At 37.6% G+C, this 16,584-nt stretch overlaps 1 protein-coding gene and 2 long non-coding RNA genes across 3 annotated transcripts; 1 reads left to right on the top strand and 2 right to left on the bottom strand.

Moving 5' to 3' along the window:
• Positions 1–978: 978 nt before the first annotated feature.
• On the bottom strand, positions 979–1,787 carry LOC113470368. The gene is made up of 2 exons (XR_003393442.1): positions 1,370–1,787; positions 979–1,015 (listed from the first exon to the last, which is right to left on the bottom strand). It is a non-coding gene; the product is annotated as an uncharacterized LOC113470368 (long non-coding RNA).
• A 4,290-nt stretch (positions 1,788–6,077) lies between these two features.
• LOC103516302 (phosphatidylinositol 4-kinase beta) lies at positions 6,078–15,160 on the top strand. Its single transcript, XM_017446994.2, has 12 exons — positions 6,078–6,110; positions 6,664–6,776; positions 6,925–7,062; positions 7,365–7,480; positions 7,994–8,124; positions 8,669–8,923; positions 10,041–10,160; positions 11,207–11,400; positions 11,810–12,028; positions 13,378–13,625; positions 14,113–14,358; positions 14,999–15,160. The coding sequence occupies exons 1-11, from the start codon at positions 6,078–6,080 to the stop codon at positions 14,295–14,297; spliced, it is 1,752 nt and encodes a 583-aa protein (XP_017302483.1). The 3' UTR covers positions 14,298–14,358; positions 14,999–15,160.
• LOC113470365 lies at positions 9,015–9,423 on the bottom strand. The gene is made up of 2 exons (XR_003393438.1): positions 9,227–9,423; positions 9,015–9,070 (listed from the first exon to the last, which is right to left on the bottom strand). It is a non-coding gene; the product is annotated as an uncharacterized LOC113470365 (long non-coding RNA).
• Positions 15,161–16,584: the final 1,424 nt, after the last annotated feature.

Here is a 16,584-nt window from a genome sequence, read left to right as displayed (position 1 = left end):
TTTATTTTTTTTTTTTTTAAATTTTTTTTTTTTTTTTTTTTTTTTTTTTTTTTTTTACAAAATTTTACGGGACAACGTCCCATTTATTACAATAAAAAAAAAAACTGAATGCTAACAATACAAAAGAAAAAAAAAACATACAAAAATGAAAAATAAAAAATTAAATAAAAATAAAATAGAAATCAAATTACAAGTTTACCTATACGCTAATGAAATGAGTATTTTTATTGAGGATACAATTCCATACCTCGGCTGGGATTGAACCCACGCCTTCCTGTTAACCAGTCGAGCGCCTTGACCACTACACCACCACAGGATACTTAGAAAAACAGTCAAATTAGCAGATACAAAACGCAAAAACCAAAGAAAACGATGTGATCAGATTAGCAAGAGCCAGAAGAATTTCTTTTTTCATGGTTGGTTACGTCCCACGCAATGTTGCCAAGCGTAGGGCGCATTTCTAAATTTGAATCTCATTATTTTTCCCGCGCACACTTTGGGGACGAATTTCTTAGAGAAGAAATACTTTTTTTGAAAAAAATCTTTTCGGATTATTTATTATTTTTGACGATCTTTACGTAAAAAATACATTTGGACAGTTATATTTTTCATGAGAATCATCAATTTTAACTTTAGTTAGAGAATTGTATTTATTTATTCACCGATATTTATTTTATTGAATTGTAAATAATATAAACGTATCCATTAGGACATTGAGGATTTCTTTCTTCTTCTTCTTACCCTTTTCCGTTTTCAGGCGGGGTCGGCCTTTTTCGTCAGCCTCTTAATCAGCCCTAGCTATTGTATGATACAAGTATAAAAAAGGATCTTAATAAAGGTGATTGTTTTGGACTGACAATTGGTTTGGCTACAAAATAATACGAGTAGATAGTAGATACCCTTCGCTATTTCTTTAGCAAAGGGAATTTCAAGTTGGTCTCTGTTTAAAGTCCCCCAGCTATTTTTTTTTTCTTTTTATTTTATTTAGAAGGTATATTTATTAGAGTGTTTGTTTCTATTTGAGATCCAAACTGTCTCCTACAATTTTTTTTTCTTTGGTATGACTAGATGAGCAATAGCTGTCACTTAAATTCTTCAAATTTTCTGCTGACTCTGAGAATTGAACCCGGGATCTTCAAATATGCCAGTATATTATCACTGGACCAAGCATATCTGTTTAATAGAGATGTGGTTTCATCAAAGCTCTTCATTAGCAGCAAACTTTCTCTTCTTGATTGGAGGACAGAAACAAGCTTGAGCCTGGGCTGCCTTGTAATATTTACACCCGAATGTCATGGTACTTGTGAACATGGTCTTAGCTGCCACCTTACAACCTGACAAGAAAATAGGAACACAAATAAATAAGTACTTATTATTTACTTATTCTCCTTATCTCCTTAGTTTTCAGTCTTGTACGTAAATAACAAAAAGGATTTTATAAACGAACAACAAAATTCAATAAAAAAATTGTATTTTTTTAAGTTAAAGACAACAAAAACAGTCATATTTTAGTTATGAAAGGCAACTTTAACAGCACTAAGCATGGTATGGTCGTATACAAAAATAAGTACCTATCTATGTATCTAAAATACTACAATAAGGCCCTACTTACGTATTTTTCTAATAATGCAAAAGAAATGCTAGAAGATAGACCAGTGAACGATGTTAGAGTGGGGTTCCGACTGTTAGATGGACAAAACCATAATCTAAATCTATTTCTGTGGGCATAACAGCATGACCAAAAGCCTCCTGGGGTCTTTCTGTAATGTCCATAATTTTTCTTTTTAATCTGACTTGAGCCTGGGCTGCCTTGTAATATTTACACCCGAATGTCATGGTACTTGTGAACATGGTCTTAGCTGCCACCTTACAACCTGACAAAATAGGAACACAAATAAACAAGTATTAGTTTTACAAGAGAGAACTGTAACAATGGAGGACTTATCATCCCACTGTTGGAGAGAGGAGGACAGGTTAGGAGAAAGTAAGTTGTTTCGAGAACGAAACTTAACTAAAAGGATAAAATTTGCCCCCATGCGGGAATCGAACCTGCGACCTATCACTTACAAGGCTGTGACCTAAAGCTCCAAGCGAACTAGGCTGGCTTATGTAAAGTACCTAATGATAGTAAATGAAAGACTTGTAATACTGTGATACCCACAAAGTTGTGAGAAAGCTCTCTGCTTTACCACAAAGATTCATGTAATACTGTGATACCCACAAAGTTGTGAGAAAGCTTTTACCACAAAGATTCATGATTTAGATTTAGATTTTTACATATGAGCTCTCTTGTATTGCAGGTGCTCACAAGGAGACCCATGATTCTTCCATCTCTTACTCTACCAGTGGCGTAGCCAGAGTACCGAGTGATGGCGTTGACTTCAGTATATCCCAGAATGTACCCGTCGGCACTACATCCCACTCTGAACATATTGTATCACAGGACTTTGAACAACTCAAGCGCAAGGCCCAAGCTTTCGTCCATGAAGGCGGCCCTCCCCCGTAAGTATAAGGTTTTCATTCAAAGCTAATGCTGTGTCCACACCACATATTGTCTACCGGCCGTCAATCCATGTCGATCGACGAGCGGTCGACTATGTGTGGAAACACTTTTAGACTCGACAATGTCGGCTTTACTTTGCCTTATTTTCCATACATAACACTCTTCTTCGAGCGGTCGACTATGTGTGGAAACACTTTTAGACTCGACAATGTCGGCTTTACTTTGCCTTATTTTCCATACATAACACTCTTCTTCTTCTTCTTCTTCTTCTTCTTCGTCATTTCCCTTATGCCCTAACGAGCGTCGGGTCCCCGTCCAACCAACGGCGGAAGTCATTCCTCTGCCGGGACAAAATCCTGGCCTCAGAATAAGTCTTCCCCTCGTGATGTGGCTAAGTCGGTTATTGTTTCTTCGTATGTCTGTCTTGGTCTACCTCTCCCCCTTCTTCCTTCAGGTCTACATTCCAGGATTTGTTTAGGGATTCTTGATTCCGGCATTCTATTCACGTGTCCAAACCATCTCAGTTGTTGTTTTTCTATTTCTTTCAGCAGTTCATTCTGTCCTGTATCTTCTCTTATCTTGGTAGTCCTTATTTTATCTCTGCGTGTTTTACCGACTGATTGCATTCTATTCACGTGTCCAAACCATCTCAGTTGTTGTTTTTCTATTTGTTTCAGCAGTTCATTCTGTCCTGTATCTTCTCTTATCTTATCTCTGCGTGTTTTACCGGCTGATTTTCTCAGGTACTTCATTTCCGCTGTTTGGATGGTTCGTTTTTCTTTTGATGTTAGAACTGTACTTTCCAGGCCGTTGGTTAATACTGGGGTGTATACCGTCTTGTATACTACCATCTTGGTTGGTTTTGATATTTCTTTATGGCTGATAATAGTCTGATTGATTGCGTAGTATACTTGACTTGCTTTTTGTACTCGTTGTTTAACTTCTTCAGTAATTTTTCCATCGTTATTTATTTTATTGTACCCAAATATTTATATTGATCTACCCATTCCAACGGAGTTCCATTTGTTTCTATGCTGTTTAGATTTTCTTCCGATTTCGAGATTCTCATCACTTTGCTTTTTGATGCTTTCTGAGGCCAGGATTTACCAGTCTCTGTAGTTTGGCATTGATTGGTATCTGCTATTAATACTAAATCATCAGCAAATAGGAGTTCGGATAGATATACGATTTTCTTCCGATTTCGAGATTCTCATCACTTTGCTTTTTGATGCTTTCTGAGGCCAGGATTTACCAGTCTCTGTAGTTTGGCATTGGTATCTGCTATTAAAACTAAATCATCAGCAAATAGGAGTTCGGATAGATGTATTGGTTTCAGATTCCAATTGCCAATTTGAGTTCTTAGGTTGTTTGTTTGGCATTTTTTGTTTATTTCATTCATAAATATTATAAATAACAATGGACTCAACAAATCTCCTTGTTTAATTCCTTTCTCCATTTTAAACCAGTCTGATTCCACCATAACACGAGGCATTTTTTGTTTATTTCATTCATAAATATTATAAATAACAATGGACTCAACAAATCTCCTTGTTTAATTCCTTTCTCCATTTTAAATAATTCCTTTCTCCATTTTAAACCAGTCTGATTCCACCATAACACGATTAGTTTTTTCTTCTTTTTGTGAGAGGCATTCCTTTATCTCTTGAGGTCCTATCAGACTTTTATGCCTCAAGTAATATATTGATAGATTCTGACGTGACTTTGTGAAGATTTAACTTGAAAAGAAGAACACAAGTAGCTTTTACTCTTCACAGTTGGGGGAGGGTTTTTTTAATTGTTTATTTATATACAGACATGTTTCACCATTGCTGGCATCATCAGTGTAAAAATTGTACATAAAAAGCTTCAAAAAAGAAACAAATTGACCAGATCTGGTCAAAAAACTCCTCCCCCAACTGTGAAGAGTATAAATGGGAAGTAGTGTGTCTCTTCTCGTCCATCTGATAAGGGACATACTACGGAATGAACATGCTACGACACAGACCATTCGAATGACGAGTTTAATGTAGCAGTTGTTTCATTGCTACAAAATAAAATGGGCGGTGAAACGCTAATTAAAAAATGAAATAATAAACGCGCCCCCTCACTTATCAAGCCATTTTTTTTTTTTTTTTTTTCATTTATACTTTTCATTTATTTACATAAATAAATCATACATTCCAACAAATAACAGTAATGATAATAATAACATTAAAAATAAAAAAAAGTAAAAAATTGTGAAAAGTTTTTACAACCGTTACTTTTGATTTGACAGAACCAGGTGCACATAGATACCATGCCCACTCCTCTCACTCTGCTGCCTACACCAGTGGCTATTCTCAACAACACCCTGCTCCTATAGGACACTCCGCCACTAGTTCTTCATACATGAGAACTGGCAATGCTGCATCCAGTAGATATACCCAGGGGGAGGCGGATGACCTGCAAGTCGCTAGCAGCTACTACTCGCCATCAGTCGCCACAGGAGGGTAAGTACAACAATACTTGAATGGGTGAGTAGAACAACCAGGAATGTTAAAAATCGATTTTTCAGGAGAGCAATTATAGTGCAAAAATCATACTTGGATCCTAAGGGGTATTCCCCACTCTAAAATCGAAATGCTTTATGGATCTAAGGGGTACTTCCCCTCCATATTCACAGAGACGATAGAAAAAAGTACATTCCTTGTTATTCTGCAAAAAAATAATAATAAAATAATAGTTAAAAAAAAAAAAATCGATTTTTAACATTAATAGGTTTAATAGAGGGAAATTACTGTTAAGGTCTTTCTTATCTTCCAGAAAGCAAAGAGAGAAGTATTTAAAGATTTCAAAGGGATATCTTAATATTATCATTTAAAGTAATTGTTTAACTTATTGTTTCAGATACGGCTATCATAGTTCTGGTAATGAAGTAGGATCCAGTGGTTATACAGCTTCGGACTCTCATGTGAGGCAGAAGTATGAAGATTTGAAACACAAAGCAGATGCGTTTGTACATAGTGGTGCTCCTCCCCCAGCATCGTAAGTATTCAACATAGTCTTTCATTTTTATTATTGATAGAGGGGACTATAACTGCTAAGATCTTATCGTCCCGAAAACTAAAATGGACGCGGCACACAAGGGATCAAGAAGAGACCACCTTAACATAATATCGTCCCGAAAGCGAAGAGAGAAGGAAGACAGGATAGGAGTAGGTCAGCCGTTCCGAGAAGGAACTTTATCTGTTTAGGATATCGGCCCCGGGCTAATCGAACCCGCGATCTAGCACTTATAAAGCAGATGCGCTACCCTGCAAGCTAACTAGGCTGGCACAGTGAATGGAAAAACAACTGAGTCTAAACAAGCTCAAGTCACTGTTAATGATAATGGTAAAATTGATACTTATTCAACACACAATAAAAAATAAAAACTCAAACCATATTGTGAAGGGATGGAAAAACAACTGAGTCTAAACAAGCTCAAGTCACTGTTAATGATAATGGTAAAATTGATACTTATTCAACACACAATAGAAAATAACTCAAACCATATTGTGAAGGGATATATTGCAAATAACACTAATTACTCACAATGAGAACTATGGACTATGGAGTTTCCACATATGTAGGTAGTACAATCATCATTGTACGTTATTTAGACTATTTACATCCTTCCCGAGTATGTACGTAGTCTTGCCATAAGTTCTGTTACACCATAAAAAGTTCGATAAAGAAGGCAAGATTTAAAAATTCAATCATTTGAATTTATGAGAACATAATGTATTAAGAAACAAATAAAATATACCTACTTTCATCCGGAATCATCACCTCTAGCTGTGAAGGGATATATTGCAAATAACACTAATTACTCACAATGACAACTATGGACTCTGGAGTTTCCACATAGTACAATCATCATTGTACGTTATTTAGACTATTTACATCCTTCCCGAGTATGTATATGTATTATAATTTTAACTTTAGTTAGAGAATTGTATTTATTTATTTACCGATATTTATTTTATTGAATTGTAAATAATATAAACGTATCCATTAGGACATTGAGAATTTCTCTCTTTCTTCTTCTTCTTTCCTTTTTTCCGTTTTCAGGCGGGGTCGGCCTTTTTCGTCAGCCTCTCAATCAGCCCTAGCTATTGTATGATACAAGTATAAAAAAGGATCTTAATAAAGGTGATTGCTTTGGACTGACAATTGGTTTGGCTAAACTGATTAGTATGTGTATTCATATGCAAGATGTGGCACAAGTAGTCCATCCATACCTTTTACAAAGGTAATACACCTTTTAAATTGTAGATATAATTATGTGAGTAAACAAATATACCTACCTACTTGCAAAATGACAACTGCAAAAATCTTACATACCTATTTGATTTCCAGTTAAGATTTTTGAAATAAATATTGTTGTATTTTGTTTCTAGATGTTCAAAGAGTGTTGACTTCAGTTTGAAATGTGCTTGGCTGTTGGATGCTTATAGTTGTGATATATCTTCTCCTTCTAACCTCAATCATTCTCTCAGTAGTAAACTAAAAACCAGAATATTTGCCCTACATTCCAGGTAAATAAATACTTGTAGGTACAATTTTTTTACTTTCTATTTTCCTTTCCTTGTTTTTTAAAGAGATTTCATGAAGGAAACTGTAATTGCCAAGGTCTCATCATCTCGAAAGTAGAGAGAAAAGGAAGACAGGATAGGAGAAACTCAACCATTCCAAGGACGAACCATATCTGTTCAGGATAAAATCCGCCCTGGGCGGAAAACGAACCTGCGACCTAAGGTTTACTTTAAATATAAAAGAATATAAATAACATTTTTTATACATATATCATACTACCTAATCCTCCCTATTTGTGTTTTAGATCAATGTCAAAGAGAAGTCACTCAAGATCAAGTGAGTCACAAGATTGTGATAGGAAGTGTCATGCTAGATCTAGATCCGATACCATAGGAATTCAACAACATGTGCCTTCAACATGTAAGCAACTACTTACACCCAGCATGACATGAAACCCCGTGTAACTTGTGAACGACTTGGAATTCCAAAGTTTTGTTTGTTTTTAGGGATGAGAAGGGGTCCATTTGGTAGTATTGTCAAATCTATGTTCAAACCCCGAAAGTGGTACTTTTTGCATAAAAATCGTCATTTCTCGAGGCATTTTAATGAGAACCCTCATTTTTTTTTCTTTTTTTTTCAATTTTTTAAATCTCCATAGTAAATTTCTTGTGGACTCTAACAATATCTCGCAGTCTTGCTATTTTTTGTAAGTAGAGGCGAGATTTTTTACTTTTCGGCCAAGGAGTATACGCTCAGACTGTCTGACAGACACAGGTCTGAGACCGCGGTCTGAACGTGAGTGACTGGCCTTTGAAATATCAAAACAGGGTGACTTTGGTTTTTCGTTATCTTTCGCTTTGAAGTGTTGGGTTTAGGGAGTGGGCATGGTTTTAAATTTTACTGATACCTACTGTCTGGTTTGTTTCATTTTAGATTCCTCACCTCAATGCTCACTAGGTGATATTACATCAGGACATGCATTTGATAATGGGTGTTTCTGTTTTGATTCATGTGAGGGGCGAATGAGTCAAGTGTGTGGGAGACAGGTCCAATGCACTTGTAATGTAAGTATAAGGAGTCTTCCCCACAAATCAATTAGAAAATGTCCTTTATATGTTTGTGTTGAACATTTCTGGAAAATGTCATTGAAATCCAACGAATCTTTCGAGCGTTAGGTATGGTAAAACAAACAAACTTACAGACAAACAATGAAAAAAATCGTCGAATTAAACCTTCGTCCATTCAATGATAAATAATTTCAGTGGTCCATCAGAATATGATCTAATTCCCTTTGCTTATAGTTGAATCAAGCTTCACGAGAGGCGCATGAACGTCAACAGTTCGAAGCGTCACCCAGCCTATATTAACACGAAATAGAGTTTAATGTTTCTCGGTATTATAAACAGTTCAGATCTAAAATCCATCAGAATTGATCTAATTCCCTTTGCTTATAGTTGAATCAAGCTTCACGAGAGGCGCATGAACGTCAACAGTTCGAAGCGTCACCCCAGCCTATATTAACACGAAATAGAGTTTAATGTTTCTCGGTATTATAAACAGTTCAGATCTCAAACGTTTCATAAACTCCTATGATTTGAATTAACACAGGCACCTCGACTCTCACCTCAACTGGAATTTATCCGCGTCCTTATCAACATGAGTAAAACCCTCGCATCACTTCGTTCCAAGGAGGCTAAAACATCACGACTCCTCGCGGACTTAACCACACTGAATCACAACTTACCAGCCAGGGTGTGGCTACCTCTGTATAGTGATCAGCCCCACCATATTGTACGCATTCCCCCTAGTGCTGCTGCAGTACTCAATAGTAAGGATAAGGCGCCGTACATCATCTACTGTGAGGTAAGCTTATACTTATCTACCCTAGTGCTGCTGCAGTACTCAATAGTAAGGATAAGGCGCCGTACATCATCTACTGTGAGGTGGTAGATATATCCTAGGAATGTTAATGTGTAAATCAAAACTTTGGCCTTCGGAAACATTGAAGACCTGAAATTCAAAACAAAACATTATGTTTGATCATCCTGACCAAGTTTGTGCATAATGTAGTGAAGTTCTTAAGTTACAATAAAGGAAATGATGTAATGTGCAATATTATGAAGAAATATTCACAATTCAATCTAATATTGCATACTTACTACTTACCTACAATATAGTGCAAATCTTCCTCAAAAACACCTACACCAGAGCAAGCAGCCAGAGCCAGTTAAGGGGAAAAGAAGTGATATTTATACTTTTCGTGTGTTCCTTTTGGCCTCTTCTTATTGTTTCAACTTCAAATCAATCAAACGTTCATTTTATCACCTTATCAGTTCTGGGTTCTGGTTTTTTCAATTTTCATTTTAAAATTTTCAAATTTCAAAGAATTCAAATTTTCGCGCTTGAAAATTATATGCAAAATCCGTACCATAACGTGTATACGTTATGATGTACGGTAATTGGTAAGCTTATACTTATCTACCCTAGTGCTGCTGCAGTACTCAATAGTAAGGATAAGGCGCCGTACATCATCTACTGTGAGGTAAGCTGCCTCAAGAGTGCACCGGTCAGAGCACTCGTCTACTAATCAGGAAGGCGCGGGTTCGATCCCAGTAGAGGCATAAAAATTCGTCCTCAAGGTAAGCTTATACTTATCTACCCTAGTGCTGCTGCAGTACTCAATAGTAAGTATAAGGCGCCGTACATCATCTACTGTGAGGTAAGCTGCCTCAAGAGTGTACCGGTCAGAGCACTCGTCTACTAATCAGGAAGGCGCGGGTTCGATCCCAGTAGAGGCATAAAAATTCGTCCTCAATATGTATAATCGGACAAACCGTTCGCAAATTATAATAAAACGAACGAACAAACATACAGACAAAGTATTTCATGGTAGAGTGACCTTATGGCAATCAAGAGGTTGCGGGTTTGATTCCGATTCTGAAAATGTTTGTATATTTCCATTATGTATTTCTCTCATCAGGTGGTGCTTGTTGAAGATCTAACCAATAGCGGCCTTATAGCGAAAGCTAGTTCCTCTCTCAGACATAGCAGAAGTGAAGACAACATGATGTATTCACCTCGGAATTATTACAATGTTACCGTCCATTTTCCAATGTAAATATTAAACTCCAAGTGTATTTTATACAAGGCATGTAAAATTAAACAAAAACTAATACAAAATATTTATTTTAAGGTAACCCTGATGTTGTTTTCATTTTCACAGCTCATTTCGGTAGCAGATCGCCAGCCTAGTTGGCTTGGAGGGTAGTGCGTCTGCCTTGTAAGCGCTAGGTCGCGGGTTCGATTCTCGCCCGGTACGGATTTTATCCTAAACCGATAAAGTTCGTTCTCGGAACGGCTGGCTCTTTCCTATCCCGTCTTTAACTCTTCGCTATCGGGAAGACCTTAGCGGTTACAGTTCCCTCTATCGAACCTCTTAAATTTAAATTTTATCCCCATCCGTGGCACAAGCTTCGGCTTTTACGGATGGGTATACCATTTGTTAACAATTTATTTTGATGAGAGATTTGTTCTGAAAAAACAACTCTCTCATCTTGATTTACTGTTAGCTTTTCACTGCTGTCTTACTTGAGTTCTGTTGATAATTCTTCCACTTGCTCTGTATGTAAGGTCTGCACAGTGCTCGTATAACTAGAGGTCTACCAAGAGATAGACATACTTCCTCACATGATTCAGTAGTACTAGAAGTAGTAGGGGTTGTATCAGTAGAGGCGACAGGGCTAAGGCTAATTCCAAGCTCGAGCTTTTCCTGAAACATAGAACAAGCATTATTTAGTCTCTGACTTCGTTTTCGGAACGGCTGGCTTTCTCCTATCCTGTCTTTCTCTCTATTCTGGGGGGACGATAAGACCTCCACACCGTTGTTACAGTTCCCTCTATCAAAGTTTTGAATCCAGCCTAGTTATCTTGAAGGGTATACTGCCTGGTAAGCGCTAGGTCGCGCTCGGGGCGGATTTTATCCTAAACACAGGTTCGTTCTCAGAACGGCTGGCTTTCCCCTGTCCTGTCCGCTTTCGATTTCAGCACGAAGAGACCTCCAGTCTGTTTTTCTCCTTTTAAACCTCTTTAAAAAAATTAAAATATATATATATGTACTAATATCTAATCATGTAATGTTGATTCCAGGAGCCATGGTCCAAGAAAGAAGCCCGGATTAGACAAAGTTCCCCCTATGGTCATATTCCCAGCTGGAGACTAATGGCTGCCATAGTGAAGAGTGGGGACGACTTGAGACAAGAACTGTTAGCATCTCAGCTGCTCACTTTACTACAGAAGATCTGGGATATAGAACGAGTACCTCTTATATTACATCCTTACAAGTGAGTCAGAGATATCGTACAATTCTGAGTTTAGTAGTTTTGGAAGAAAGTGCATTAACATCTAAGAATTAAAACTAGGAGAGAAAGAAAAATGCACTACTTAGTGTTTATGCACAGATATTTTCAATGAATTTTCATCTCTTTTAAAACCTTCGAGATATCGTACAATTCTGAGTTTAGTAGTTTTGGAAGAAAGTGCATTAACATCTAAGAATTAAAACTAGGAGAGAAAGAAAAATGCACTAGTGTTTATGCACAGATATTTTCAATGAATTTTCATATCTTTTAAAACCTTCGAGTTTTTTTCTTGAAAATAGCTTCACACTTTGTAAATATTTTGATATAATTGATACCACCGCGAGTTTTATAATTTTGTCCTAACAGTTTTGCGTTTCTCTTGTCCCCTCAGAATCCTATGTCTATCGAATGATAGCGGTCTTATCGAGCCTATTCTCAACACCGTGTCCTTACATCAGATCAAGAAGAACTCACAAGTTTCTCTCTTAGAATATTTCATACAGGAATTTGGCGATATCAACTCGGAAGGGTTTCTAGCGGCTCAGAAGAATTTCGTACAAAGTACAGCGGCTTACTCTCTTGTGTGTTATTTGCTTCAGGTTAAAGATAGGTAAGTCTATTATATTATTAGATATTTCATTAGAGGTTTGTTTAATAGAAGGAACTGTCACTGCTAAGGTCTCTTAGTGAAAAACCTCTAATGAAAACCTCTTATCGTCCTGGAAGAATTTCGTACAAAGTACAGCGGCTTACTCTCTTGTGTGTTATTTGCTTCAGGTTAAAGATAGGTAAGTCTATTATATTATTAGAGGTTTAATAGAAGGAACTGTCACCTCTAATGAAAACCTCTTATCGTCCTGAAAGCGAAGAGAGAAGGAAGACAGGATAGGAGAAAGCCAGTCATTGCGAGAGCAAATCTTATCCGTTGGGGATAAAATACGCCCTGGGCGGGAGTGGAACCCGCGACCTAGCGCTTACAAGGGAGACGCTCTACCCGCCAAATCATCATTCAAGTGCTTGGGTCAACATGAAAACACCACATTCAAAGGGCGAAAACACCATTTGAAATATGTGCAATGAAAATATCCGTACATTTTTTCTTCTTCTTCTTCTTCTGGAAATTTAAACTGGGATCTTGTGTATGGCAAGGAAGTGTGTTATCACCTGACTTACTATGACCTCCCAAACTCTAAGTGTGACCTCACAGCTCACACATTAGGAGACCCAATCACCCCATTCATAACTTTAGAGAGAATTCTTTGAAAAATTGGCTAGTAACAAAGTGTTAGGAAACTCACCTCTATGTTGGTCGCTGTCTTGATCTCCTCGAATGGCATCTCATCAGTTTCATTGAACAAGAGCAAGACCAGAGCTTGGAACAGAGATACCTGCAGTTCCTTGTTTCCACCTCGGAAGCAAGCTCTGAGTACACAGTCACATTGACTTCGGCTTCATCTTGTCTCTCTCTCCGCGCAACCTTGGGTTTGAGACCTCACCGTTCAAGCTAACGCTGGAGGTGGTGCAAGTGTTTGGTGGTGTGGACATGTTCTGCTACTTCAAGATATTAATGCTGCAAGGATTGATAGCGGCTAGGAAACATTTTGCTTCAGGTTAAAGATAGGTAAGTCTATTATATTATTAGATATTTCATTAGAGGTTTAATAGAAGGAACTGTCACTGCTAAGAGACCTTAGCAGTGACAGTTCCTTCTATTAAATCTCTAATGAAAACCTCTTATCGTCCTGAAAGCGAAGAGAGAAAGAAGACAGGATAGGAGAAAGCCAGCCATTGCGAGAGCAAACCTAATCCGTTGGGGATAAAATCCGCCCCGGGCGGGAGTCGAACCCGCGACCTAGCGCTTACAAGGGAGACGCTCTACCCGCCAAGCTGTGTTTATGTTTAACTTGTTATTTCTAACTACTTAGTATGTTTATGTTCTATGTTTACCGTATTTCCCAGACACAACGGCAATATTCTACTCTCAGGCGAAGGACATTTGATTCACATTGACTTCGGCTTCATCTTGTCTCTCTCTCCGCGCAACCTTGGGTTTGAGACCTCACCGTTCAAGCTAACGCTGGAGGTGGTGGAAGTGTTTGGTGGTGTGGACATGTTCTGCTACTTCAAGATATTAATGCTGCAAGGATTGATAGCGGCTAGGAAACACATGGATAAGATATTGAGCCTGGTGGAGATTATGAGATCAGGTATACATAGGAACTATTCTTAGCTAGAACCGTGTGATGAGACAACACATGTTTACTGGCTATTTCGGGGTACACGCAGCGCTCAGCCTCGTGAAGATAATAAACTTGAGGAGCTGGTTAGAGTTAAGTTCATTCTAAATCCTCTCCAATGAAAAATAGATGAATAGATACAGCAGCATTTTTCTCCATGACTTTACTGTAGCTTACGACCATTGTGTTTACCCAGGTAGAAGCGAGTGAAGTGTGTCTGATAGGTAACCATGCCAGGCGGCAGGTTGACTTCGAGTACAGGGTAGGTAGGCCAGTATCCCATGGTCAGAATACTCACGGTTAAATCTATGCCTAGGGCGTTGTTACTCGTCGACTCCTTGTCTTCCTTTCATTCTAAATCCTCTCCAATGAAAAATAGATGAATAGGTACAGCAGCATTTTTCTCCATGACTTCCATCCCTGTACTAACTAATTCATATTACGTTTATGTTGACAGGTTCTCAGCTTCCTTGCTTCAAGTCAGGTGCCGCCACGGTTCAAAATCTAAAGAACAGATTCCATATGAATCTGACTGAAGAACAACTGCAAGTACTTATTGATAAACTGGTGGACTCTAGCATTCACTCTCTGAGTACCAAACTATATGATGGTTTCCAATACTATACCAATGGTATCTTGTAATACTTGAATGAAACCCAATATGTAGCTGTGTTCCACATGACATTCGCGAGCCTTCCAGTACATTGCCGCCACGGTTCAAAATCTAAAGAACAGATTCCATATGAATCTGACTGAAGAACAACTGCAAGTACTTATTGATAAACTGGTGGACACTAGCATTCACTCTCTGAGTACCAAACTATATGATGGTTTCCAATACTATACCAATGGTATCTTGTAATACTTAAAACCCAATATGTAGCTGTGTTCCACATGACATTCGCGAGCCTTCCAGTACATTAGACTAGACACTGGTTTAGCAGGAATTTAGCTAAACGGCAGTTTTATACCGCAATGGTTTTGTGAGTAATATGGGCATAACCTGAGACTTGTTAGCCCAGTTTGCAAGGTACCTGTTATATCTTTCTAATCTATAACTCTCTCTTTTCTGTCTCTTTTTTTCATACTCGTTCTCATACCTATATCTCATAGTACATCTGTTTATGTATTATTGATTAAAAGAAATAACATTTCATAAGTATGTATATTACTTTGAAAAATTGGCTACATTCACCCCAACGTTAACACAGACGAAAGTCCATAACGTTGGGGTATATCCACTAAAATAGGATGGTTTCCAATACTATACCAATGGTATCTTGTAATACTTAAAACCCAATATGTAGCTGTGTTCCACATGACATTCGCGAGCCTTCCTGTACATTAGACACTGGTTTAGCAGGAATTTAGCTAAACGACAGTTTTATACCGCAATGGTTTTGTGAGTAATATGGGCATAACCTGAGACTTGTTAGCCCAGTTAGCTTGGAAGGCAGCACGCCTGCCTTATAAGCGTTAAATCGCAGGTTCGATTCTCGCCCGGGGCGGATTTTATCCTAAACAGATATGGTTCGTCCTCGGAAGGGCTGGCTTTCTCCTATCCTGTCTTTCTTTCCCCTTCGTTTTCGGGACGATAAGACCTTGCAATGTAATAATATACCTATTCTTATTAAATGTTAGTTGATGTCATTATAAAGAACAAAATAAAATTACATTCTTTGGAAAAAAAAGTTAGCTTGGAAGGCAGCACGCCTGCCTTATAAGCGCTAAATCGCAGGTTCGATTCTCGCCCGGGCGGATTTTATCCTAAACAGATATGGTTCGTCCTCGGAAGGGCTGGCTCTCCTATCCTGTCTTTCTTTCCCCTTCGTTTTCGGGACGATTAGACCTTAGCAGTTACAGTTCCCTCTATCCAAACTCTTGAGCTGTTGAAAACCAATAACATGGTACCTATACCTTTTGATTTGTCACTTGGAACGTTATCATTGTAGTGGTATAGGTACATACCTGCATTTCCTTCTTGATGTTACATGCAAATTATTCTGTGATTTTAACTTATTTTTTAAGCCTTGTCATTCCTATGGATTTTGTTTAATGTGAGTTTTTATTTAAATTCAAATCGTTAAACCTATTTTATATGAAATTATATAAATAAATATTAAGATATAAGATTTATCTCATTTGGTTGACTATCATTTTCTGTTGAGCATAGGGGGATATTATTTGATTAAGAAATGAGAAAATATCAAAAGCGGAATATTTTTTATATTAATTATCAATTTTTTTATTACACATGTTTCATTTTACATTGAATAAAACCAAATCGGAAAGAAAGTATGGAGAGGTATTGTACAGTACATATAAAGTAAGAGGGGGCCAGGTCCTTAACACTAGGGTTCCATACTCTCAACATTGGGATACTAGTGAAAGATAAACTTAATATTGAACTGAATGAAATCAGATGTAAAAAATAAACATAATTTCTTTCAATTACACATTCATCTTATAGGCCGGGCGGCGCTTCGAACTCTTGACGTTCGCGCACCTACACTTGATTTGTAGATTAAAAGTTCTAGACAATCCTAATGAAAAAACTGATTCCTGGCTTCTTACCAGGAACCCAGGTCACATGCCCCCCCTCCATATAGTGGAGGGGGCAATAGAGACGGGTTATTATTATCACACAATAATAATGTAATGTGGGAATCTAAGACATCTAGACAATATCTCCTATTTCAGTGTTTCTTTCTTGCTTTCCCAAGAAAATTATTTATCCTAATTTGAGCAGCCATTTTATACTTGAGTAGTATTTCATTATTCAAAGTAAAGGAACCCCGATGACCCAGTTTTTGTTTGGTGACGCCGCGCCGAAAAATAAAATATTTTATTTTCTCCAAAAATTTCCCACCAAAACGAACGAACCAAAAAGATCATCCATTTTCCCAGAACAATAAAAGAATACGACAAT

Source organism: Diaphorina citri, unplaced genomic scaffold, assembly GCF_000475195.1.
Source record: "Diaphorina citri unplaced genomic scaffold, Diaci psyllid genome assembly version 1.1 scaffold1541, whole genome shotgun sequence".
NCBI lineage: Eukaryota > Metazoa > Arthropoda > Insecta > Hemiptera > Psyllidae > Diaphorina > Diaphorina citri.
The sequence above is the reverse complement of the archived record's forward strand: the minus strand, read 5'-3'. Positions and strand labels throughout refer to the sequence as shown.